Genomic DNA, 24,896 nt, shown 5'->3' with positions numbered 1-24,896 from the left:
TTCCTCCTCTGTTTCTCCCTCCCTTTGCCTCTCACTAAAAATAAATAAATGAAAATCTTTAAAAAGGAAAAAAATGAATATAAAGAAACACATTCTATAATCACATCACCCATTGCTTTTATGATTTATATCACACTGTTAGGATTTATCTCTCTGTCTTTTCAGGGTTTTTTTTAATCCTTTTTTTTTTAAGATTTTATTTATTTATTTTTAGAGAGGGAAGGGAGGGAGGGGGAGAAAAGAGAGAGAGAGAGAGAAAGAGAGAGAGAGAGAGGGATTGAGAGATTCAATGTGCGGTTGCTGGGGGTTCTGGCCTGCAACCCAGGAATGTACCCTGGCTGGGAATCGAACCTGGGACACTTTGGTTCCCAGCCCACACTTAATCCACTGAGCTACGCCAGCCAGGGCCTTTTCAGGTTTCTTATGTGTTTTTTCTGTATAAAAATGGGACCAATTTGTTTTTTTAATTGAGGTTTAAATGACATATAACATTATATTAGTTTCAGGTGTACAACCTAAGCATTTCATATTTGTTATTTGCAAAATGGTTACCACAATAAATCTAGGTAACATTAATCACCATACATAGTTATAAAATTTGTTTTTTCTTATGATGAGGACTTTTCTTTACTCTCTTAGGAAATTTCAAATATACAATACAGTATTATTATCTATAGTCATCATGCTGCATAGGCACCATGTTACATATTGTTTTATGTAAAAAAACAAATAAAGTATAAAATTTTATAACACATTTTACATTTCATGTATTATGTATATATTCTATGTCAAAAATATACTTCTTATAGCTTTATAATATTCCATTGTGGATGAATTTGTGAAGGATAAGTGGGAACATGTATGTGAAGTACATGGTAGGTACTGATTAAATGGTAGTGGTTATTAATGTTACTATAATGTGCTTAATTCTTTTCCTATTTATGGGATATTAGGTTGCTCCCAGAGGTGGAAGAATTAATGTTTTACTTTATTTTAATCATAATAGTCATTAACTTTTTTACTAGCTTGAAACCTTTTTCTTAGCTGATCATTTTTTCTTTATTTGTTTTACATGTTAAATATACAGAAGTTTTATGTTTTCACCAATCAAATCTGTCAGTCCATTCTTTGTGATTTCTAGGATCAGAAAGCTAATTTCTCACTATGATACTGTAATAAATCTTGATACATGATAAATATCAGTATAATAAATGTTTAATTCTTCTTCCTCTTAGTTTTTATGTGATTTGATGTGGGTGGGCTTGTAAATGTATTTAAGTATAGATATTTAATATTTTTCTCTCTGGAGTTTAATACTAGTGTTTAATATAAGTTTTAATTAGCTGTTGCTTTTTAAATTGCTGACCACTATTTCAATATCATTAAATGAATAATTTCTTCTCTTTAGTTTTTAATGCCTCAATTATCATATATTAGTTCTTATAGATAAAAGTGTTTTTGTCCTGTCACCAAGGAACTTGTCATTCTTGTGCCAGCCTACATTTTATATTATAAAATTATTCAGACAATATTTTTGAGTGCCTAGTGGGTAGGAGGATGTCACAATAGGTTCTATGATTTCATAATAGGCAAAACAGAAAAACATAGTCCCTACCTTCATATAGCTCAGAATTTAATAGGAAAGACAAACTTTAATAAATTAATGATACAAATTATATAGCTGAAAAGTGAGTGAATTGTAAGGAAGGAGATGAATAAGGTTCTATGAGAGCTTTTAGCAAAGGGATGAGGGAATTAGGGAAGCAGTGTTTGAGTTGAGATGTAAAGAATGAAGGGGATGTGGAGAAAGGCAAGCCCCTTTGCATTGTTGGTAGGAATGCAAATTGGTATAGCCACTGTGGAAGACAGTATGGAGGTACCTCAAAAAATTAAAAATGGGACTGCCATATGACCCAGTGATTCCATATCCAAATAAACCCAAAACACTAATTTGAGAGAAAATAAGCACCCCTATGTCCATTGCAGTGTTACTTACAATAGCCAACATTTGAAAGCAGCCCAAGTGTCCATCAGTAGATGAGTGGATAAAACAACTATGGGACATTTACACAATGGAATTGGGTGTAAAAAAGAAAGTTTTACCCTTTGCAACAGCATGGATGGACCTGGAGAACATTATGTTTATTAATAAGCCAATCAGAGAAAGACCAATACCATATGATTTCACTCATATGTGGAATCTAATGAACAAACTGGACCAACAAGCAAAATAGACACAGATTCATAGATAAGGAGCAGGCTGATAGTTTGGGAGGGCTAGGGGTTAAAGGATGGAGGGGTGGAGCAGAAAAGAAAAAGGACTCGTGGACACGGCAACATAGAGATTGCTGGGGGAGGAGTTGGTGGAGGTGGAGAACAGTAAATAAGGGGGGTAAGTGGTAATGGAAAAAATACAATAGAAAAGGATATAAAAAAGAATGAAGGAGTTTAGCTAAAATTAAAAGATAGGATGGATGGTATTACAGGCAGAGGGAACATAAGTATTTAAAGGTTAATCAGTGTTGCTGGAGCATAGTGTTAAGGAAGAAAACAGTGCAAGCTAAGTCTGGAGACATAGGCAGGGATATTTACAATATTGATTTTTATCCTCAGAGCAATATAAAATCACAAAGGGCTTTAGCAAAGAGGTGACATGACTGTATATGCACTGTAATGCAGAGAAGTGATTGAAGGGTGCCAGAGAGGAGGCAAGGAAAACAATTAGGCAAGTTGGTGCTGGCTCCTAGCAGGAGGCCTCAGTTCCTACCCATAAGGACCCCATAAAGCTGCTTGAGTTTCCTTACAGCATGATGATTGCCTTCTCTTAGAGCAAGTGATCCAAGAGGCCAAGGCAGAAACTGCAACATTTTTTATGACCATGGGAATCACACACTGTCACTTGTTCAATATTTTATTGATCATACAAGTCAGACCTGACTCTACGTGGGAGGGGATTCCAAAGGAGGTGAAAATCATTGGGGCCACCTTGGAAAATGGCCACCACAGACAAAACCCTGTGAACACCAACATTTCTTTGCTGGACATGGTATTATAGGAGTGCAGAGGAAATTGAGAAGCAACAGAGGGAAGAAGGAAAACGAGAAAACTTGTGAGATGAAGTCTGGCGAAGTAAAGTTTCAAGAAATCTACCAAGAGAACATCTTAGATAAGAGTTGAAATATGTTCACTGAATATAGTAACATGATTGCCAAATGGCCAAAAGCTCTTTCTTTGTAACATGATTGAACATTTATTTTGATTCACCTCCTCTTATAATCTTTTATGAAAAGTTTTCTTCCATCTTTTCTTTGATCTTTCTTATGAATTTATGGATGTTTTAATAATGCCCCCCCCCAAATTCTACTGATAGTTTGATTGGAACTGTGTTATTATTTTTTTTCAGAAAGATATTTTTACCTTGATTAGGCTTCTCTTTAAGGAACCCAGCGTATTTTTTTGAGTGTGTAAGTTTTCATTTAGATCACCTACATAAAGTTTGACAATTTAGAAAACGATGTCATCACGTGTATGTCATTAAGAATGATTCCTGCGTATGTTTTTGTTGTTGCTATTGTGAATGGTATCTCTTCTCCATCCCCATTACCATCATAGTACTTTCAATCTAGAAACATATTACCTTTTATCTCCCATTTTATGGGTAGGAAACAGGCCCAGATGAAGAGTATACACAGAGTAGAAGAGTTGGTAACTACAAACCTTCCACATTCAAATAGAAAATCAAGTTGCTTACCCTGTCAGACCTTGTTAAACTTAATACTGTCTTAAGTATCACTTTTTTTGTATTGGATTTCAAAGTAGTAATATACATTTTATAGCACACCTTCAATTTTTAGCATTGTCATTTTAAATATAGGGTTATGACTTGAGGAACTGCTTCTCATCTCCATTCAATTCTCTCAAGACCTGATTCCTACCAGACAGGAACTATTTCTTCTTTGAGGTCTAAATAGACCTAATAACCTATTGCACTGAATAAATATTTAATGCAGATTGAATATTTCCTCTGTGGTGAACCAATTATTCTTGTTGATTCTCTGAGGAAAACTTTATTTTAAAATGTCATGTAGTAGGTTAAGAAATTTGTTTTCCTGAATATTGTTATTAGTGCCAAAGTTTGTTTCTGTGACATAAAAATTAATGTCTCTTAGGTTTTTTTTCAGCTAGTTTTCCTGGTGTATATAAACAGTTTGAATTTTTATGTTATCTCAAATACAAATCTGAGGTTCATTGACCCAGTGGCACACAATGAAGTCATCTGCTGTGAGGATTGGTTTTTTAAGAATTTGCAGTATTTTGAGCTCTGAAAATGGAAAATAATTGCTAGTGGGGTATAAGAATGTTAATGGTGTATTTTTTAGCGGAAGAAATATTTTATTGGTAAATATCTGTAAAAAATAAATGCTTTTTTCTTTTAATTTCTTTTTTCTGTATTTTCTTTCTTTTAAAAATTTGTATTTCATGTATGTTTAACTATCAGCCATATGTTTAATTTTATTCTTTTATACTTTACTGATATTAGGTTTAAATAAAATACAATTATATTTGTCTGTGGACGCTCTAATTTATGAAGTTAGTGAAATAGCTTGAAAATTTTCAACTTGTGAACTGTAATTGCTAGAGTGGATTCACTTAGTGCAAGTTGTGAATATGGCATTCAGATGGAGTTTATCAAGAATCAATGAGAAAAACAAAACAGTTAACAGGTAGGGAAAAGGCTGCATATATTTTTCACTCTTTTTATATTAGGAAGCATATGAACATAATTTTGAAATAGAGAATTCATGCCTTGTGACAAAATATCCTTCATTTTTAAGGAGTAATTTCTTTCACTGTGTTCCACATTTAATAACTTCTGGGACCTATATTTCAATTTAAATAACTGTTGACATTGTTTGGTATTTATTTTACTAGAGGAAAATTGTGTGTGTGTATGATGACAGTTATAGTACATATTTGATAACAAGGGTATAATAAATCAGTTGAGTCAGAGTGGTCTGTTATCTGTTTTTAAGGTCTTTTTGACCCAGAAGTTTGTGACCTGTGAAATCTCCACTTTTTTGTGTTAAGATATTTTACAATGCAAGAATTTAGACAAACACCACTGCAGGAAGTTGCCTAGCGTGGCCCAAAATATGAAGGATATGAAGGTATAAACTGGAAAACATTTTAAGAAGTTCTCACAATTAACATGTGAGAAGAGAGAATCTAATGTTAGGGAAGTTTCTTTTTTTCTTCAACTTGTAACAAAGAGAACTTGAAATTTAACCTGGTATTTTCAACACTCTGATTACTCAGTAGTGAAGCATTGCCAGGAAAATGTACCAAAATCTTGAGTTACAGGTTGTTCTTGCATCTGATTGGAAGGGGCATACGAACTGTTTATAAGGTATTGCAGATTTAAAGCTGCACAAATGAAGGTTGAGACCTGGGGGAGGGTTCGAGTCACTGAAGGGAAGCTTGGTAGACATTACAGCTCTGTCCAGAGGCCAAATGGGAGATAAATCACCACTGGCCACCTCTCTTATTATTGAAATGGTTCAGCCCTGGGGTTTAACCGAAGGACTTACAGGTTTTTGAAGTGCAAATAGGATGGTGAAGGGTAAACCCTTTTAGAGTTTCATTTTGATGGATTTTTTTCCCCTGTGTAGATTTCTGGCACTGACTGATCTAGAAGGGGCCCTTAAAAAGGAAAAGTTTTGTTTTGTTTTTCATCAATCAGGCAATAAGAACTTTCCACTGGGGTGTACTTTTCCTGCATGCATATCGATCCTATTGTGTTTAAAAGTAGGTCATTTAATTGGGTCTTTTTTAAGCCTTCTGCAATGTAACTGTCATTCCAAAATCACCATTCTTTCTTGGTATTAATACCAAAGTCTGAGAGTGTTGAGGATGTGGTACTTTTGGATCAGGAGTTTTGGGGGTTATTTAAGGTCAGTGTGTTCAAATTGTCTAGTTAAAGATCAAGTCCATATTAGAACAAGTCCTTTATATATTGATAAACAGTCTATAATTAGTTAATCTTTTTCCCATTGATTTATGTAATTGTACATATTTACTAAATTATTTCATATGTGGTCTGTTTGGCCAGAATAAAATAAAAACCAGAACATTGTGAGATTGTAAAATATTTGTACTGTCTTATTTGCTCAGATACGCTGAAGTGTTTAAGGAAATAAGGGAGACATAAAAAATGTTAAGAAAAAGATATATTGATAGATCAAATTGAAAATTTTTTTACTCTACAAATAATTCAAACACAAGAGATAAATCTCTCTTAAATTTTATTATTTTTAGTAAAATGGGATGAGATGAGTCGTTAGTGACTCTAAAAATTATAATTTAAAGGCTTTTTGTACAAATATTTTAAAGAAAAATTTAAATATGTCTTAAAGAAATACTATTGTAAATCCTTACATTTCTTAGAAATATTGTTAATAGAACTTTTCATGAGCATTTGACTCTTTATTTTAGATTTAACAGATGTTTGTATCACTTAACCTGTTTGAAAATGATAATGTATTTAGCTGCATCAGAGATTTTCCTGTGTGGTGCTTGATATCCTTTGTAAAAACGGGTTGTTAATCTCCATAATTGACATTGATCACACAATACTCTTGATTGCCTTTCAAGTCAGTTTTTGTTTTCTGTTCTTTAAAAATTTCCCTTCACTGTGTTTATCTAAATGTTAGAATTAAAAATAGATGTTAGAATTTAAATTTTCCTATTGCTGAATGAAGATTTTAAATAAGGTATTTTTAAAAACAAAAAGAATACTAGATAGCATCAAGCAGAGTCTTCTACATCTATAGCGTCCCTGTCATTAGTTTGTTGCTGGGAGATGTTAAAATGACCTTTCCTTTGTTAGAGAAGACTTGATCTGTAGTCCTTCCCAGAATCCTCGTTAACTGTCTTTTTAACTCAAATTGGAGGCTGTCTGATGAATGGTGAGCTTTTTTCATGAGCTACACATATCGTTGACATTGTATCACATGTTGCTTTTTAATATCTAATGTACTTTTAATTTGCAATGCTTGCATATGCCTTTCACAGCAGTAGAATTGAGTCAGCATTTCTGAGTCCAGATATTGCTTTATGTGAACAAGACACGTCAGCTTTAGGAATGCTGTATCTTCTTAAGCCTTAGAGTAACTGAAACACACATGTGAATGAATTTCACTTTGAATATTGTTGAATAAAAGAAGATACTCGAAAAAGGCTCCCCCCCCCACCCTAGGAACTTCTCTTGCCTCTTGGCAAGTGAATTGCCCCAATATAAAAGCATTGAGGGGGGAAAAGTGAGCCACATAGTGAAAAGGCAATCCACAAATAATCACTCTTTTCTGCCTTTGATTGTGTCAGATTTTTTTGTGTGTGTGTGGCAATTGTTTTCTTTTTCGCTTAGGAGAGGTTTATGGTCTAATGTCCGTCAAGTCAGCCCCTGTCTCGAGGTTGCAGTTGTATTTCTCTCTGGAGTTCCTAGAGGTGATGTTATCTTTTGTTCACTCAGCAGTGTGGTGGTTCCTGAGAGCATCTGTCACTTTAGGCATTACAAGATGGATGGGTCTCCAGTGAACTGCTGGTTGAAGCAAATGGTGAAAATAGGAAAAGACAAGGGGCTTCAGGGTCTGCAGAAAGGACAGACAACAAGGAAATGCTGTTAGAAATCAAGAGTAAACTAAGCAATAGAGGAAGAGAGCAAAGATGGATCATATGTCATTTTATAAGCAACTTGGAAATCAAAGTCTTTTGGTGGCTGCCGTGATCTGAGGGGGCAGTTACATCATGGTAAATGATTCTGTGCTTTGGATTTGCAAATGTATTTGGACATTAACAAAAAAAGTCTGGGGAAGTGTTGGGAAATTACGATGATACAGAATGTTTTATGTGAGGGTGTTGCTCTTTGGAGAATTAGTAGTCTTTTAAAATGGAAAGATTTAAACATCTTTTAATCATTAAAATTCTCTTTATATTTTCTTTTCTTTTTCTTTCCTTTATTTTTTTTGTACGCATCTGTAGATACTAAAATGTTTGAAAGGCTTTAGCCACATAACTAATATTCTTACTGTTTATAATGTAGCTTCTTTGACATTTTTTCAGAGGGATTCTGAAAAGTCTATGTCTGTGCCTTAGGGAGGCAGGGGCAGATTTTAAGTTATTTTAAGGAACCTTCTTTTTAAGCCAATGGGCTCTATGATCAAAGAAACAAATATAATTGTTATTGATCTGTCAGAACAAGGTGGAGATTTTCTATTATATTTAGAAATTCATTTTGTTGGCAGAAGTCCAGTTTTTAAATCCTGACTGGTACAGAGTTCATCCTGGGTGAGGGAAGGAACAGGAAGGAACATGGTCAGAGAGTAGGAAAGGGAAGGAAGGGTCTGGGGGAAAATGTGGTTGAAAAAAATGATTTTGTCAAACTTTTTGGCATTTGCCTATGAAAAAGACCATAGGTTGGAAGGCAACGAAATTAAGATGATTAGAAGCTTTAAGCTATACAAATGGTAGAGTATCTTCCTTCTCTATGGGTGTAAATAATAGATGAAAGAGTAAGAGTGACAACAAAGGATCAGGTTGTTTAAGAGAATGTGTGCAGCCTGAATAGGGGTCTGTGGCCCAGGGCCAAAGGTCTTAGCTTTGAGTGTAATTAGAAGAAAATACAAAAATGTCATTACTAGCAGGTGAAGTGTGCAGCACGTGGCCAAAAATTAGCAATTTTAGACTCTGAAGCTATTGGAATTGGATTACTGACCTTTTTTAAAAATCATTAAGGTCCTTGTGGAGTCATATAGTTTCATTGGCAGTAATGCAGTTTGACCTTGTTGACCATATGGGGTAATCTTGGGTTTGAATGTAGGTAGCAAACCTCTACTTACAAAAGGATGTCTGTTTGTGTGTGGGTAGGTGGGAATTACATGAGTTTGAAAATCTAAGTCTTATATTTTTAATTGTTCTTTTGCCTGAAGCCATTCTTCTGACTATAAGAGGTAAGACAAAGATTCTTATTTCAAAATCTGAAATGGTGCTTTTCTCCTCTTCCTTTCTTTTGAGTTGCCATAAAAGGAGAGTAAAATAAAAACTTTTTTAGAAACCATAAGATAACATTACTTTAAATACTTTAGTGCTACAAATAAGCATGTTGAAATTAGTACATTCTTAGGAAAATCTTGTTTTCTCTTTAGACACAGGAGTAGAACCACTTCTGAGTCATGTATAAAAATCAATAACCAATAGTTTTTATTTCATTTGATGCTTTATGGCTATTTTCCATGCAGTAGTTTACATTGACCATAATGATTATTTTGGGAGCATTTAAGAAGGAGGGATATCTGTGTTTGGCAGTTATGATGTATATGGAGTTGTGTGAGATTTTGATAATTCATTTCTCTTTATAATTTTTGTAGAATCATAAGTATTTAGATTATTGTAATCTGGAATGTAATGCATTTGGAAATTAACATATCTTTATGTATATATTTTTATTTTTTATGTTTTTGCAGGTGCAAAAAAGCTTTAAACAAGTAAAATCTAGGCAACAGGCTCCTTGAAGTGTTGACATCCCAACTTAATCATGAGTGTGACTCAAAAATGTTAATAAATAAACCAAGGTATTGTACAACTATAATATGCCCCTTAAACTTTTCAAGAGGAAATTTGTGTTATGAAGTTATATTTGCTATTTAAATAAAGCCACTATTAACCAGATATTTCTATGAACTCTTCTTCCATTTCCTCCCTTCTATTTTCTTCTTCCCCTCCCCGATCCTCTCCACCAAAAAAGGAAAGAAAAAAACTATTCAGTAATAAGTTTTTTTTTCCTTTACAACAGCCTCTGTGTTTTATTTCCTATGTACCTAAATTAAGATCATAAGAATTCACTTTTTGATTTCCCTTTGTTGATTTTGGTTTTCTCTTTCAAATTGCCTAATAAGAGATTATTATTAATTATCTATATTATTATCCTCTGCAGAAAAACCCAAATCATATCTAATGACTGCATATATTTAAAATTTTTATCATACTACACTATACTGAGATGTATGTTTTTAAAATTTTATGCAAGTATTTTTTCTATCTTTAGAAAGCTTGTGATTTAGAAAAGAAAAAATGATGATACTGTCCTTTTTCCTCCTATGTCAAAGAAAATCAGAAGGTTACTTAGGATTGAGCATTTAGTATTACTGTTTTAACTAACCCTCATCTGTCAGGACATACTGTCTCTCAGTTTTTGGAAGTTACAATGTGCTTAAATAGCCTGGCATTTCCAAGAAAGTCCACAGATCTTTTCCTCTTTTATAACCTGTCGTATCCTTTTGAGGCCAGAAAGAACAAGAGGGTCATTGCCACTTCAGCCTGGTCCCTGTTTGTTCCCTCATGATGACCACGCAGATCCTGAAACCTAGTATTGGCTTAACATTTTGGCCTGGAACATCTGGAAAATGGTCAGAGAGGGAGATGAGGAGACAGAAGACAGAGAACTGTTGCGTTTTGTTACACCAGGTGCTAGGAGGAAGCAACATTCGCCTTTTTGATATGGGAGGCAAATTCTGTGGGCCCTGGAGTTAGGCTTCAACAATTGAAGAGGTCAAAGGACAGCTGAGTGGGGTCAGTGAGACACCATGGGGTGTATTTTGTTACTTAGTAAAAGGAGCAGCCTCCTAAAACCTTAAAGGATTCTCTTGAAAATCTGTGTTGTGAAAAGGTTTTATGAGTCTCGCGGCAAAAACTCCTGATTTATCTAAGGAATGCTTGCTTTTGTCTAATGGAAGGATAATCCTTACCAAATGTTGGCAACTACTATAAGAGTCAATGTAGGTCTAAGAGAATAGTTAGGGTTTAAGGTGTACTTTGCTGTCCAAAATGTTTATCATTTTCATGTTTATCTCTCAGTGAAGAATTTTGCACTGTTGAAATAGCACCTTTTTCTTCCTTTGGATCAGAAAGTGGGGAGAAGAGAATGAGCATTGTTAGAATTTAAAAATCATTGTAACAAAGTTTTGACTGACCCATAACAGGATATTATAAACCTTTAAAAATACCAACACTTGTTAACTCTAAAAAGTTATCTTTGAATTTATTTTAATGTATGAAGGGAATAAATGGCATGTGAAGCTTAATGTTTCTGGATTACAGAAGATATTTTTTAAAATTTAGGTGTATTTCATAGAAGTAACAGTTGATGAATAACTTAAACCTTGTGTTTTCCCCTGAATTTGTTTCTTGCACATTTCGTAGTTTAAGAAGAAAATAAATGCTTGAGTCAAGAATAGAGAATTTAAAAGAACAAATATAGTAAAGAATTTTCTCTTTGAAGGGAAATGGAGAAGGCAGGGAAAATCTGCATGTTGTAAGAGCTTTCATCCCTGCAACCCATGACCTCCATATGCCACTCACATGATTGTGGATACCTTTGAAAGGTGTTAGCCACTCGTAGACAGGCAGTGAAAGGAGGCTGTTAGAGGAATTTGGCCACTGTTCCAATTTATACATGTGTACATATACATATACATAGAAAAAGTGAATATTACAATATGTACTAGTGAAAGAAAAATGGTAAAATGATGAGAAGTATACTATGGGCTTTGTTCAGCATTTTCTTACTAATTTGTAAATTTACAGTATGTGAATTACTTGTGTGTATGATTTTTTCAATTATGTTTAATAATTACTGTTTTAAAGCCATGTATACTTAAATGTAAGGCTTAGTGTGCAGTGTGTTCTAGATCTATTTTCTCAAGGTTAAAATGTCTTTCAACAACTAATTTAGAAACCTAAGTGTAGTGGCTGATAATTGCCCAGAGAAAACTCACAGCTGTTTAAGTAGCATTGAAATTGTGGCAAAACTGACAAATACAATTAGCAATGTTAATAAGAACATGGAAAGACAGGGACAGATGACAAAGTGGAAAGGTGAAGGTAGTAGTAGTAACATATTCATGTAAGAACATAATGTTTAGTTTGGTTTGAATTTTCAGTGCATTTTCTTTTAAGCAGAATGGGTGTTTTGTTTTGTTTTTGCAAATTAAATACTTCAGATACATGTTCAGTCCCTAACTCACATTTGATTTGGAAAGATGAAAGAAAGCTATTTGGCAGTAGTATGTAAGAAAAACAATCAGATTTTGCTGATTCTAAGGCACAATTTTATTTGTGGTGCTTTTTAAAGTCAATTTTAAAGGTATTTCTATTTGACTATAATTACTGTGAGTAGAAATTCCTTTACCCCTCTTTGCACCCTTATAATTATTACTAGTCATCTAAATGCATTACAAAGGAGACCAAAGCCTTGTTTCTACATTTAGTGACCCAGTATTACCAAAATAAAACTGCAGAAGTCTTTAATATGTTATTACTAATTATCTGGAATGTTCATAGCTCACCTTCCAAACAACTTATTCATAAAATTAAATGGGGATGCGTAAATAAGAGAAATGAGATGAATATTATGTGAAAAATATTTAATCATCTGTGCCCCTCCCATGATGCTTTTAAAGCACCGAGTGAAATGTAGAAAATTATTATAGTGTGTTTTGAAATTTCTCCTTTTCATTTGGGAAATTGGCTTTTACCTCTGGTGTTTTATGCAGATTTTAACAATTGTTGTGATAATCCCCAGAAGTTTGTTTTCTGAAACCATAGAGACTGGAAACTCTCTGAATGTGGCAGCCTTGATGGATGTGGTAAACCACACTTTGGAAGCATTTCTCGTTATTTAATGTTTTCTGTTCTGGATTATTGACTCTTCTCCCTGTTGAAAAATTGGTCTCTGGTGACATGGTAGAGGTCACACGTTGCCTATTATTGTTTTGCTTCTTTGATCTTACACAGGGATTGCCTCTGGTAATTATACCAGTTCCAGAGAGTCTTCATGAGATGTGTTTATTTTACAAAAGAATTTCTGGTATTTCAAGGAGGAAGAAAGTAAAAATTTCAAGTAGTAACATGTAATTCTTTGTTACAAAGAAAAAATAGTATTGCACTTTATGTTTTAATTATGACAGTTTTTAATAATTATTAAATTAGTTGGCATACTACAATTATTTCTATAACAACTTAAGATATATTGCATATCTGCATGTATATTGGTTAAAATGGTTAATTATAGAATTAAGTTATTGGGCTGGGTTTTTATTTCAGAAGCAAAAGTACTTTTGCCTTCAAAAATTTTCAAAAGAGATTCATCCACAATTAAACGTACAGAACTATTAAAAGAGATCGGAAATTTTACCTTTTAATTTGCTTGTATTTTCTTAAGATTTTTAGCAAGGAGGATGAATAAAAATAAAATAAAACTCTTTTGTTTTGAATACATGGTTAGCTTTGTGTTTTTTTGGAAAGTGTTTGGGAAGAGACAATATCTCTTCAAACCTACTTAATATATAATTGGATAAGACAAACAAAAAAGCTCAATGTTTTCATTTTCTTAAATTCAGTCCCCATTTTTAACAAAATATTTTCCCCAAGAACTCACAATCCAATAGGAGAATCAAATAAATACTAGACCCCACTACATATTAAGAGTGACAAATGTCAATTTAAAGAATAAATGAAATGCAAAAACAGCACAAAAGAGAACTGTGAATATATGCTTGTTTTTAATTTTGGGTTATAGATTCTATAAGAACTTGCAAGGACCATGTTTTATTTCTTTGTCTAGTGGTCTCACATTAGCACTCTTGTCAGTGAATATTTTTAAGAGAAAGGGCCTGTAAGCAGTGATGCCTATAGCAAGGAATTTTCTTACAGAGTCAAAGACTCTACTGGCTAGAAAGGACAGTAATGTGTATATATGATTGTAAAATTTCCTAATAAATAAATTATATATGATTCCAAGTAGCAGCTTTTGGAACTTTTATGCCCAACACATACAAAGGAAGGCATGTATCTTACTTGTCTTAGTATGCTCAATGTAGCACAATACTTTTTTAAAAACTTACTATTACTTCAGACATTTTCTGCATATTTATTTTGCACCAGGCACTATTCAGAAAACTTTCTATGTGTATAAAATCTCATGTATTCTCAGAAAAACCTATGGCATTATTTGTATTTCCCCATTTTACAGATGAAATACTAAGCAAATTGCCCAATATCAAACAGGCTGGTGGGTGCAGGATTTGAATTAAGGTCATCTGACTCGAGAGCCTATACACTTAACCACTTCAATAGTGGGATTTCTATACATCCTGCCTGCTGGGTGGGTGATTGCCAAAGTTTGGGGAGTGAGTGGCAATATCTGTAGTGAAGAAGGTAACAACAGAAAACTGGCAAGTTATACAAAGTTGTCTTTTTAGTACTGGGCCTGGCAGAGAAGCAATAAATTGTGCCTTTAAAAAAAAACACCCTCACTGTGGGGGAGTGGGCTGGAATGGGGGTAAAAGGCAGAAAACTGTACTTGAACAACAATAAAAAAAACACACCCTCAAGCCAAAAATAACTATACATACACCTAACACACACAGGAATTTGTCATCTTCACTTTCACCCTTTTTTCACCTTTTTTCTATTTCAAATAGCATGTTTTAATGGAAAAAAAAAGGGGGCACTTGACTCTACATTTGAACCCTAGTTCCAGCATTTACAAAGTAGATACTTGGGCCTATTCCAGAAATTGGATCGGTTGCTCTGTCCGCCTGTTCCTCACTCTCAATCTGCTTGTTTCCTTGTGGTTTCATTTACTTGTTCCTCAATCCTATATATGAAAGTTAGCTCTAGAGGTTGGGCTATAATCATTACACCCACCTATCAGCAGGAATAGTTCCTAGGTCGTGTGTGTGTGTTTCATATCATCTCCCATGGAGAGGTACACAGCCTCTCATTGCCTCAAACCTGATCAGTGTGTTCAGGAGGTTTTAGCCTGACACCTTCCCTGTAAAGGTCCCCATCAGCTTTTTATCTAATGGTATCACCTATTTTCGCTGTCAAAATGAATTTTGCATTAAGGGTTGCAAAGTGGTGATTTTATAATTGTTGTTCCTTCCACATTTACTATAGCTAGAATTCTTCATTAAAATTTTTTTTAAACTCAAAAACCAGGGCTATTTGGTTACTCTGAAGCACAGGAAGAACAGGATAAAGGCTTCACTTTTTCCTTTTCCCTTATAATAGGGTTGAGTTAGGTACTTTGTTTTGTTTTGTTTCGTTTTTTCCAAAATGAGTGCTCTCCTTTTCTTTTTGAATATCAAAATTAATTTGTGAGTTTTACATTTTAAATATGCTTCAGTTCTTTGCATTTATTCTCTCTTATGTTGAATTTCTCTGATCTTTGGCCCATGGGAACACTTCATGTTGACTCCTGTGTCATCTGACATGACCCATTAGTCCCTGATAGCTTCTTTGCTTTCTGGCACAAGACGTTCAGGGCTTGTCTTGTGTATTTCCTGCCCCAGACCTGGAACTGGCCATATCTTCAAGGAGCCTGACTCTTTTCAGCGGGAATGGTATTAATAAACCACAGTCAGGATACTAGGAAATGCTTATTGTTACTGAACTGTCATTGCTTCTTGGACTTGTCAGTAGGCAAATCTTGGAAATATGAATTTGAAACCTTTAAAAAATGAATTATTACTATTTAGGGTTACCTAGTTTAACAGCTAGTTAGGCTACACCTGCATATATATCCCCAACTCCCTGCTTCGTAGCCTAACTAGCTGTTAAACTAGGCAATCCTAAATAGTGTCTTAGATGCAGGTTGTTTTTTCTTTTAGCGTGTTCATGATTTTTTAAATTAGTGTTTTTCTTGTTCTTGTCACTGTGATGATCCTTTTAAAAATATTTCTTAAAATTAATGTTCATCTCCTCCAGGTAGTTATTATTAAAGGTTAACTTTTGCTAATAGCCCAAGTGCAGTACCTTGAAAATATTTACATTTGGTCAAAAGAGAAACTTGTTGAGGGAGTACAGTTGAGTCAGTATAAGTGTACCATAACTGGGGAAAATAGTTTGGAGTATTATGCTAGAAGGCTGTGGTAGAAATTTCAACTTTTTATAAGGCATTTTTTTTTAAGATTTTATTTATTTTATTTTTAGGGAGGGAACGGGGGCGGGGAGAGAGAGAGAGAGGGAGAGAGAGAGAGAGAGAGACATCAATGTGCGGTTGCTGGGGGTTCTGGCCTGCAACCCAGGAATGTACCCTGGCTGGGAATTGAACCTGGGACACTTTGGTTCCCAGCCCGCACTCAATCCACTGAGCTACGCCAGCCAGGGCTGAAATTTCAACTTTTAATGAGAGCTTCTTAGTCCAAGCACTAGAATTAATTTTATTTTCCCTGGAATCCTGAAGAATCACAAGGGGTGGAGGGGTGTTTATTTTGCAAATTCACTTGCTCTTACTACCTTTTTGAGTAAGTCTGTTTTTCAAAACTACAAAATTAACAAAATAGAAACAGCCTCTTAGAGAACATACAGCTGTCAGAGGGGAGGGGGGTTGCAGTGCTGGGTGGAAAAGGTAAAGGGATTAAGCAAAAAAACAAACAAACCAAAAAACCCTCATACGCATAGATTATAGCATGGTGATTACCAGAAGGGAAAAGAGGTGGAGGGAGGTAGAAGGGGGTATAGGAGGGTTAAATAGTGACAGAAGGAGACTTGGCTTGACATGGTGAACACACAATACACTATATAGCTAATGTGGTATAGAATTACATCCCTGAAACATATAATTTTATTAACCAACATCACCCCAATAAATTCAATAAAAAATAAAATAAAGAATAGCAAACAAAACAAAACAGCCCTACATGTTCAAGGATAGCTTTGAATTGTTGATGGGAAGGGGCAGAACTTCATAGTCAGCACTAAAGAAGGTGAGGGTCAGTTCTGTAATTCTTCATGTTATCCTCACCATTTTTAACAATGTCCAGTTATATTTTCATTTGGAATAAAGTTGGTCAGTTCCTTTTATTCTACCAAGTCTCTTCATGGTTACCTCTCTTTGTCTTCATCTGAGTATCGCTAATGCTCTGGTGAGATTGTGTGTATCTTTTATGAGTCATCACCACTGGATCTTGGCTCCTCCTGAACCCAGATGCACAGTACTCAGTGTCCTTCTCAAGCAGTCCTCCAGGGACTTCCTTCAGGGAGCCAATCAGGGTTGGAATTCCAGATGAAATTCTATACCTATCCCTTCCTTTATTGAGAAAAGGGGGACTAAGATACTCTCAAAATTACCTTTCTTGAAATGAGATTTACCCAAATTGAGCCTATATAGTACTTTAGGAGTACAGGAAATGTCACCACATGGCTAGATACTGAGTCCTTGTTCCAACCTTTACCAGTTGGGTGATAATGAGCAAGTCACTTGGCTTGTTAAAGCTTAATTTTTTAAATCTATGAAGTGGGAAAAGGTCATACCTACTTCAGTACTGAGGATCAGATAAATAATGTTTATAAAGTGCTTAGTATACTGCCTAGCCCAACAGTTCTTCAACTTTTCATCTCTAAAAAAATGAGTTTTATTTATGTGGATTATATTTATTAGAAATTAAAAATGGCCCTGGCTGGCATAGCTCAGTGGATTGAGCACGGGTTGCGAACCAAAGTGTCGTAGGTTCGATTCCCAGTCAGGGTACATGCCTGGTTGCAGGCCATGACCCCCAACAACTGCACATTGATATTTCTCTCTCTCGCTTTCTCCCTCCCTTCCCTCTCTAAAAATAAATAAATAAAATCTTTAAAAAAAGAAACTAAAAATGAAGAAAGTAACTATTTCTTCAAAAAAGTTAGTGAGAGGAGTACTCTATCTGCATTCAATCTGTTGCAATGTCATATCATGTAGCCTCTGGAAAATATGAGAGAATGAGAATTTTAAAAGGCAAATAATATCCTAGTAATAGTTTGAAAACTTTTTTTGACCTCACGGACCCCAATAAAGACCTTAGGTACCTCAGACCATACTTTGAGAATTGTAGCCAGTAGTTGGTATCTGGTAAATTGTAGTTATTGTTGATAAACATTGAAAATTTTGTAGCTAGCAAGTTCTATACAAGTATTAGTGATGAGAATTAAAGGCTGTGACTTCAGAACTTCTTACTATAAACTTTTACTGAAGAAAAACACAACAGTGTTTCTCAAATAAATGCTGGCAATACAAGTCTTCTGAGTTTAAAAGGCTCAAGTCTTTCAGAAATTTATCATCCTAAAGCTTTTGTTTTAGAAAGAAAGAGAAGAAACTATCTTTCCCCCTAGAGTAATAAGATCTTAATAGACAGAGAAAAGTAATTAGATTTACTCTGAAACCATTGATAGAGTTGGTATGAGGTTATGATAGTGCAGCAATTTTAAGGTAGAGGTGTGGCCAGTTGTCACCAGGTTGGATTTCTCAATTGACAGGTCAATCTCAATTTACTGGTTAGAGAACCTTAACATAAAGCAGTTATTACTGTTTGATTCTCAGATACAGGATCCTCTAAAGTGGCTTTTGTAATGTGTTGGGATTATAAAAAAGAAAAGAAAATGTGATATGATAATAGATAATTTACACAAATTGTCATAACAAGAAATATATGTATAGTTCATATAGTTTGTATCTTAAGATATAGGGAATAAGGTTTATAATGGCTATATTGTATACTTTGCAGATATATGGTCCTCTAATATATCAATTTTTTCCTTTCTTCCTCTTTTTCTTTGGGGGTGGTGGTACAGACCATGGGGAATTCATATGCTGGGCAACTGAAGTCTGCTCGATTTGAGGAAGCTCTCCACAATTCCATAGAAGCCTCTTTGAGATGTAGTAGTGTGGTACCACGGCCAATTTTTTCCCAACTGTACTTGGACCCTGACCAGCATCCATTCTCATCTGCAGGTAAGTTTCTCAATTCCACACATTCCTTGCCTCCTTTTAAGAGAAATGGGCCTTCCCAATGGGGGACCTCTGAAATAAACTGGTTAATTGTTAGAAAATGCTCATCAACCTTTCTTCAGATGTCTTTCAAACCTATGATTTTTTTTGGTTATCATTCCTAAACATCATTTTATTAAATTAGCTATGATTTATTTGCTTACCTAGATGTAAAACCAAAGGTGGAGGATCTGGATAAAGACTTGGTACACCGCTACACTCAAAATGGAAGCCTGGATTTTTCTAACAATCTAATGGTTAATGAAATGGAAGATGATGAAGATGATGAAGAAATGTCTGATTCAAATAGCCCACCAATTCCCTATTCACAAAATCCTGCCCCAGAAGGGTCTTGTACTACAGATGGTGGGTTTCAATTTTGGGTTTTTTTTTTTCAACCTCTTTGATATTGCCTGGCTAGTTTCCAGTCAATCATTATATGTGGTGCTCAAGGCTAGAAAACAGTAGTTACAGAAAGGAATGAAGAATAATTATGTTCTTACTCACATTATCTCCTATGACTTCATAATACATGTCTATAAGAAAGGTAAGTGTTATCACCTCATCATATAGATGAAGAGACTAAGATTTATAGCAGTTGATGACTTTTCAAGATGGTATGTGGCAATGATAAGACTAGATTCAAGTGAAGGTTTTTCCAGTGCTTCAGGTACTTCCTGCAAGAATGGCACTACTTTAGAAACTTTCAGAGTGTTTTCTTTTCCTACTTCTTTGTTTTGTACCCTCAAAACAATAACAAAGATATCAGATGCTTTATATTTACCTTTTCCATTTATTTTGAACACTTATCCAGTATATTGTTATTTATAGAAGAGAAAAATGTACATATTTTGATAATCCCATTTTATTTATTTTGTCAACCACCTCTTCTACCAAGGCTATAACCACACTATTAAAAAAAAAATCCTAATCCTAATATAGAACATTTTCAGTATTTCATGGCTTTGGTGATGTCACAACTTAAATTACACTCTATTCCTGCCATTTCGTTGTACACAGTGCTATTTTTGGCCTTCCCACCGTAATTAGTATGTGGATTCTACTTTATCCATTATTAGCCCGAGTATAACTTTTATACCCAGACTGGCTTGGACCTGGATGATACCACGGCATGAAAATCTTGGGAGTGGAGGGAGAAGAGAAGGAGAGGAAGGAAGTAATATTTCAGGACATTTCACCTACAAAGCTTGAAATGCAAATAATTTGGATAAACTAGAAATTGAAATATGCAGAGCCAGATGAATGAGTTTGCACTGTTTGGAAGTTTTTCTCCTTCATTTCACTCTCTCCCTCTTCTCCCTCCCTCCTTCCATGCTTCCCTCTCATCTGATAAACTACCTAGGGGATTTGGAAACCTAAATAATCTTCCTTGTAGCTTATCTATGCCTGCTTCACTACAGGTGGTCTCTAGCAATTAAGTACTCCTGCTCTTGGATTGGGCCTGCTTCCAGCACATCATTCCTTATGAATTTGCTTCCATATGACTGGTTTCTTTTGCCCAGGCTTAATATAGTACAGTGTATATCTGTTTGCTCATTGTTGATGTAATACAGGCCTTTAAACCTGTAGAGCTGTGGGAGGTGACTGGCATTTGGTTTCCACTTCCCTGTTTATATCCATGTTCATGCCTTTTGTTTAACTGATCAGTAAAGTAACAGCTAGAAGTGGCAGTAGTGCATAAATATTGTTGGATTGTCATCGAGAATATCATTCTACATAAGAATAGAACCAGAGTAAAAGCTTGAGGGGGTCATTGTGAAGCATCAGATTTTATACCAAAAAATAGGAGAAGGGTTCCCATGTTGTTCCTTGGCATGTTTTTAGGCATTTAACCAGATACCAAAAGTTGTTTCAGGCTCACCAAGGTATAAACTTAGTGATCTAGCAGACAGCAAGTGATTCTATGAAGTATAAGGGAAGGATAATAGTTATGTTTAAAATAATGAAACTTAGAGGTACATTTTTCCTATGTAAAAAAAATCTCACCTAGGCATAAGATTCATATTCTAAGACAACCCAAAAATACTGGCTACACTTAGATTCTGTCAGCTACTTTGCTTGGTTCTTATAGTTAATTACATGTCTATTATTTGTTTTCCCCTTTTAATTCACTGGAGGATAGCGATTAAAAACAAAAAGCATAATTTATAATATGATAATTTATACGTCCATGACTCTTGAAACATGGCTGATTCTAAGGTAGTTCTGAGTCTTTACACTCTAAGCCCTGAAATTTTCCTTATAAAAATGTCAGTGAAATAGGGCAATATAATGCTGGACTTGCTTCCGTGGACTACCTTCCTGTCCTGGGAAACCCTCTATTTACCTAAGGCTTAAAGGAAGCTGAGCTATTTTTAGAGGCAATTTAGATAAGCAAATACTTAACACCTGATGGGCTTCTGTGGCTTACCATTCAAATGTAAATTTTGGTTGCTAATTTCTTATGTAAATTATTGGAAGAGTGTAGGTTCCTACCCTGCTGGGAGGCAGTTGATTGTCTAAAAGGGTGAAGGGCAACCAAATTTTAGGCCTGCAAATCTTGATTACTTTAGTTTGTGTTTACAGCTGTTTTGGTAAACTTTTCCTCCCCCCTCCCCCCATTTAGATTATTCCGTAACCTTCAAGTTGGAGGTAATTGGAAAACGCAAATCTGTTCTGTGAAGTGAAAACTTGGCTATTTTCTTAAGGAATGTCAGATAAAGTTTATAAAGAAGTGCCCTCTACTTTTTAAAAAATTAAAATAATTTTCTGCAAGAGCTTTGGTTTTAGGCAACTTTTTATTTTAGTGTCAGAAAATGAAACTATTTAGGGCCACATTTGTCAAATAAATTGATATTTGAATGCTCACCTCAATATATATAACTTATTTTTCTCGTGTACTCTTTCCCAGGTCTTCCAGTAGCTTCTTTCTTTCAGAATTAGTTCAGCGGTAATTCAAAATTATCCTACAGAGGAGTAGTAAGGTTTCTTTTTATTTTTTTTTTGATATTTTAATTGATATTTAATACTCCATCTTTATTAGGTAATAATCTAACATTTCTAATAGTGGAAAAATAGAATCTTCTGCTACAACAGATACTTGGATCCTATAGGTTTTGAAATATAAATCACATTTTATAGATTCTTTAGCTATACAGTCTTTACAGATGCACAGCTAATTTTCAATCTCTAAAAAATAAATATTGCTCTTTGCATAATGTTTTTCTTAATTGGGGACCCTGATGGTATATTTTGTGTATAATTAACTAATCTGAATCCCAAGAATGAGGGATTCGAGGAAAGTCAGGTAATAGGTATCACAATAAAAGGCTAGACACTTGGCAGGTTGAGCATGTTCTCAGAATAACTTTGAACTGAATTTAGGAACTTTTGTTTGATTTTGCAACCATTTTTACCTTCAGTTAATTTTTTCCTGACCTGGCCTTGCCTTCTCTTTCTCACCTATTCTTTTTTTCTCTTAATTAAATCGCCTATGCAGTTTGTTTGGTAATTAACTAGAAGGCAAAAAGATAAAACAGGACATTTTAAAAGTAGACTTTTTAAAGAACAGCTTTAGATTTATTTTAAAAATTGAAAGAAATAGTAAGAGTTTCTACATATCCCTGCAGTTCCCCCTGTTGTTAACACCTTACATTAATTTTCATAACAATGAAAGTCCATAGTTTATTTGGGTTTCTTAGTGTTTACCCAAAGTCATTTTTCTGTTCCAGAATCCCCGAACAGGGTACCACATTAGATTTAGGTCATGTTTTCTTTACATTCTTCTTAGCTGTGAGTTTTTCAGACTTTCCCTGTTTTTGATTACCCTGACAGTTTGGGGAATTATTGGACAAGTATATTATGTTGTAGAAGGCCCTCTGTTGGAATTTGTTTAATGTATTTCTCTGGATGAGATTGGGATTATGGGTTTGGGATAGGAAGGTAAAGTGCCGTTTTCATCTTGTTATATCAAGGGTACATGCTATCAACATGATTTATGACTGTTGATGTTGACATGGCTGAGGTAGTGTTAGCTTCACTCTTCCCCTGCCCCCTTTCCAACCAGAAAAGGATGTCACTACACTCAACCCACACATAATGAATGGGAAGTTAGGTTCCACCTGCTTGAGGGTAGAGAGTATCTGCATACATTATTTGGAATTCTATTACATAGGAATTTTTCTTCTTACTTATTTATTCAATCATTTATTTATATCATTATGTACTTATGGGTATTTATTTTATGTTTTGGGTTATAATCCAATACTTCTTTATTTTATTTTGTTGTTCAAACTTTTCCATTGGGAGCAATTTCAGTTGATTCCTGTGCCCCTTTTACACACTCCCATCATTGTGGAGTTTTTAGCATAAAATAAAATATTTCATTTTTTCATTGTCACGAGTACTTCTCAAAAAAATTTTAAGAGTAGACTAAAATACATGCTTCTCATAGAATCCAGTCATTGTTAAATAATGATTTTTATGACCTCTTGGTGTTTATATATCATAAATAAGAAAAACCTCAAAGTCTGTAATACTAAAAACTGTGATTCTTAATTTGAGTGGACTTAATTTGTAGTTTTCATTTTGCCACAGAAATCACTTGAAAATAATCTTTATAGAAAATTCTGCTTTTTTTCCAGATATTTTCACATTGTATCTTCTTGATTCTATTTCTGTTTAGCCCAAAACCAAATTGTTCTGTTTCCCAGTAATTTCCCTTTGCTGTAATATATTCATTTCAGAAATCTCATAAAAAATGTCACTTTCTAATCATCAGTCACCTTTCTGGCCTGCAAAACTATGAATTTTAAAGATTCATCAGCAAATATGAGATAGGTGGATTCTGTCATAGCCCATGGCTGGCAGGGGTGGGTATATCAGGTGCTCCCAGGATACAGCCTGTAAAGTTGAGTGAAAGGACTCAGCAAAAATAGGCAAGGAAGAAGCTATATGAGAATGTGCCACATGAGTTGGAGGGAGGGTGACTCATTATGTCAGAGAGGTGTGAGGACAAAGGAGCATCTAACTTGAAGTCAAGAGACCTGGTTCTAGTCCCACCTTTAATACTTGCTGGGTATTTTAGCCATTTTCTTACTTTAAAAAAAAAAGATTTTATTTATTTATTTTTACAGGGAAGGTAAGGGAGGGAGAAAAAATGGTAAAGAAATACCAATCTGAGAAAGAAACCACCAATGGTTGTCTCCAGTACATGCGCCAACTGGCAACCTTCCATTTGCAGAACAATGTCCAACCAACTGAGCCACATGGGTCAGGGCTGGGCCATTTTCTTAACCTACCTGGGTCCTAATTTCCTCATTTACATGCTAAAGAGATTGGAGTAGTTAAGCAATCTTCAACCCACAAATCCCTCTTGTAATAGTATATTAATCTTTTGAAACCCTTTGGGTTTAATGACTAAAGATCATTACATCATATATGATAAAGAGCTAATTTTAAGTAAAAAGTATTTTATATCAACTTTTTAATATACTCTTATTCATTTATACAAAAATGTCTATTTTATTATTCAATAGTTATTTTGTTATGTAATAAAAAGTATGGCTTGTTGACAGGTTCAAAAATGAAATGTTATACTTTTTTGTGGGGGAGGAGAAGGGTAGCCAAGTATATTTAAATGTTTTCCAGAATCAGAAAAGGTCAAAATCTATTTTAATACCCAAATTTTTGAATTTCTATATTTTATGATTAAACAGATGTACTAGTTTATTTTGTTTATAATTTATGCATTTTTGCTCTATGTGATGAAAAAATTTCAGGCTTCTATTTGCAAAATTTCTCTACAAATTACATCCTTCTCTCTCACACACATTGAAAAGGCAGATTGAAATAGAATCACTAAATGTTGCCCTTAACATTGTTTTTGTGTGTGTCCTAGAAATTTACCAGTGCATTTTTTAAAAAGATTTTGTTCATTTATCTTCAGAGACAGGGGAAAGGAGGGAGAAAGAGTGGGAGAGAAATGTCACACCTCCAACCAGAGACTTGGCCCAAAACCCAGGCATGTGCCCTAACC

The 24,896-nt window shown here is 34.5% G+C and overlaps 1 protein-coding gene across 3 annotated transcripts in view; it reads left to right on the top strand.

Moving 5' to 3' along the window:
• Positions 1 to 24,896, top strand: part of GREB1L (GREB1 like retinoic acid receptor coactivator) — a 167,471-nt gene that overhangs the window by 8,791 nt on the left and 133,784 nt on the right. For all 3 annotated transcript variants that reach the window (XM_028524032.2, XM_036009230.1, XM_036009231.1), the window contains exons 2-4: positions 9,519 to 9,626; positions 18,664 to 18,823; positions 19,028 to 19,225. In XM_028524032.2, the coding sequence (XP_028379833.1) occupies positions 18,667 to 18,823; positions 19,028 to 19,225 (355 nt within the window). In that variant the 5' untranslated portion in view covers positions 9,519 to 9,626; positions 18,664 to 18,666. The remainder of the gene's footprint in view (positions 1 to 9,518; positions 9,627 to 18,663; positions 18,824 to 19,027; positions 19,226 to 24,896) is intronic.

Source organism: Phyllostomus discolor, chromosome 9 (genome assembly GCF_004126475.2).
Source record: "Phyllostomus discolor isolate MPI-MPIP mPhyDis1 chromosome 9, mPhyDis1.pri.v3, whole genome shotgun sequence".
Classification (NCBI taxonomy): Eukaryota; Metazoa; Chordata; class Mammalia; order Chiroptera; family Phyllostomidae; genus Phyllostomus; species Phyllostomus discolor.
Note: the sequence above shows the minus strand (reverse complement) of the source record. Positions and strands in the feature narration are given on the sequence as shown.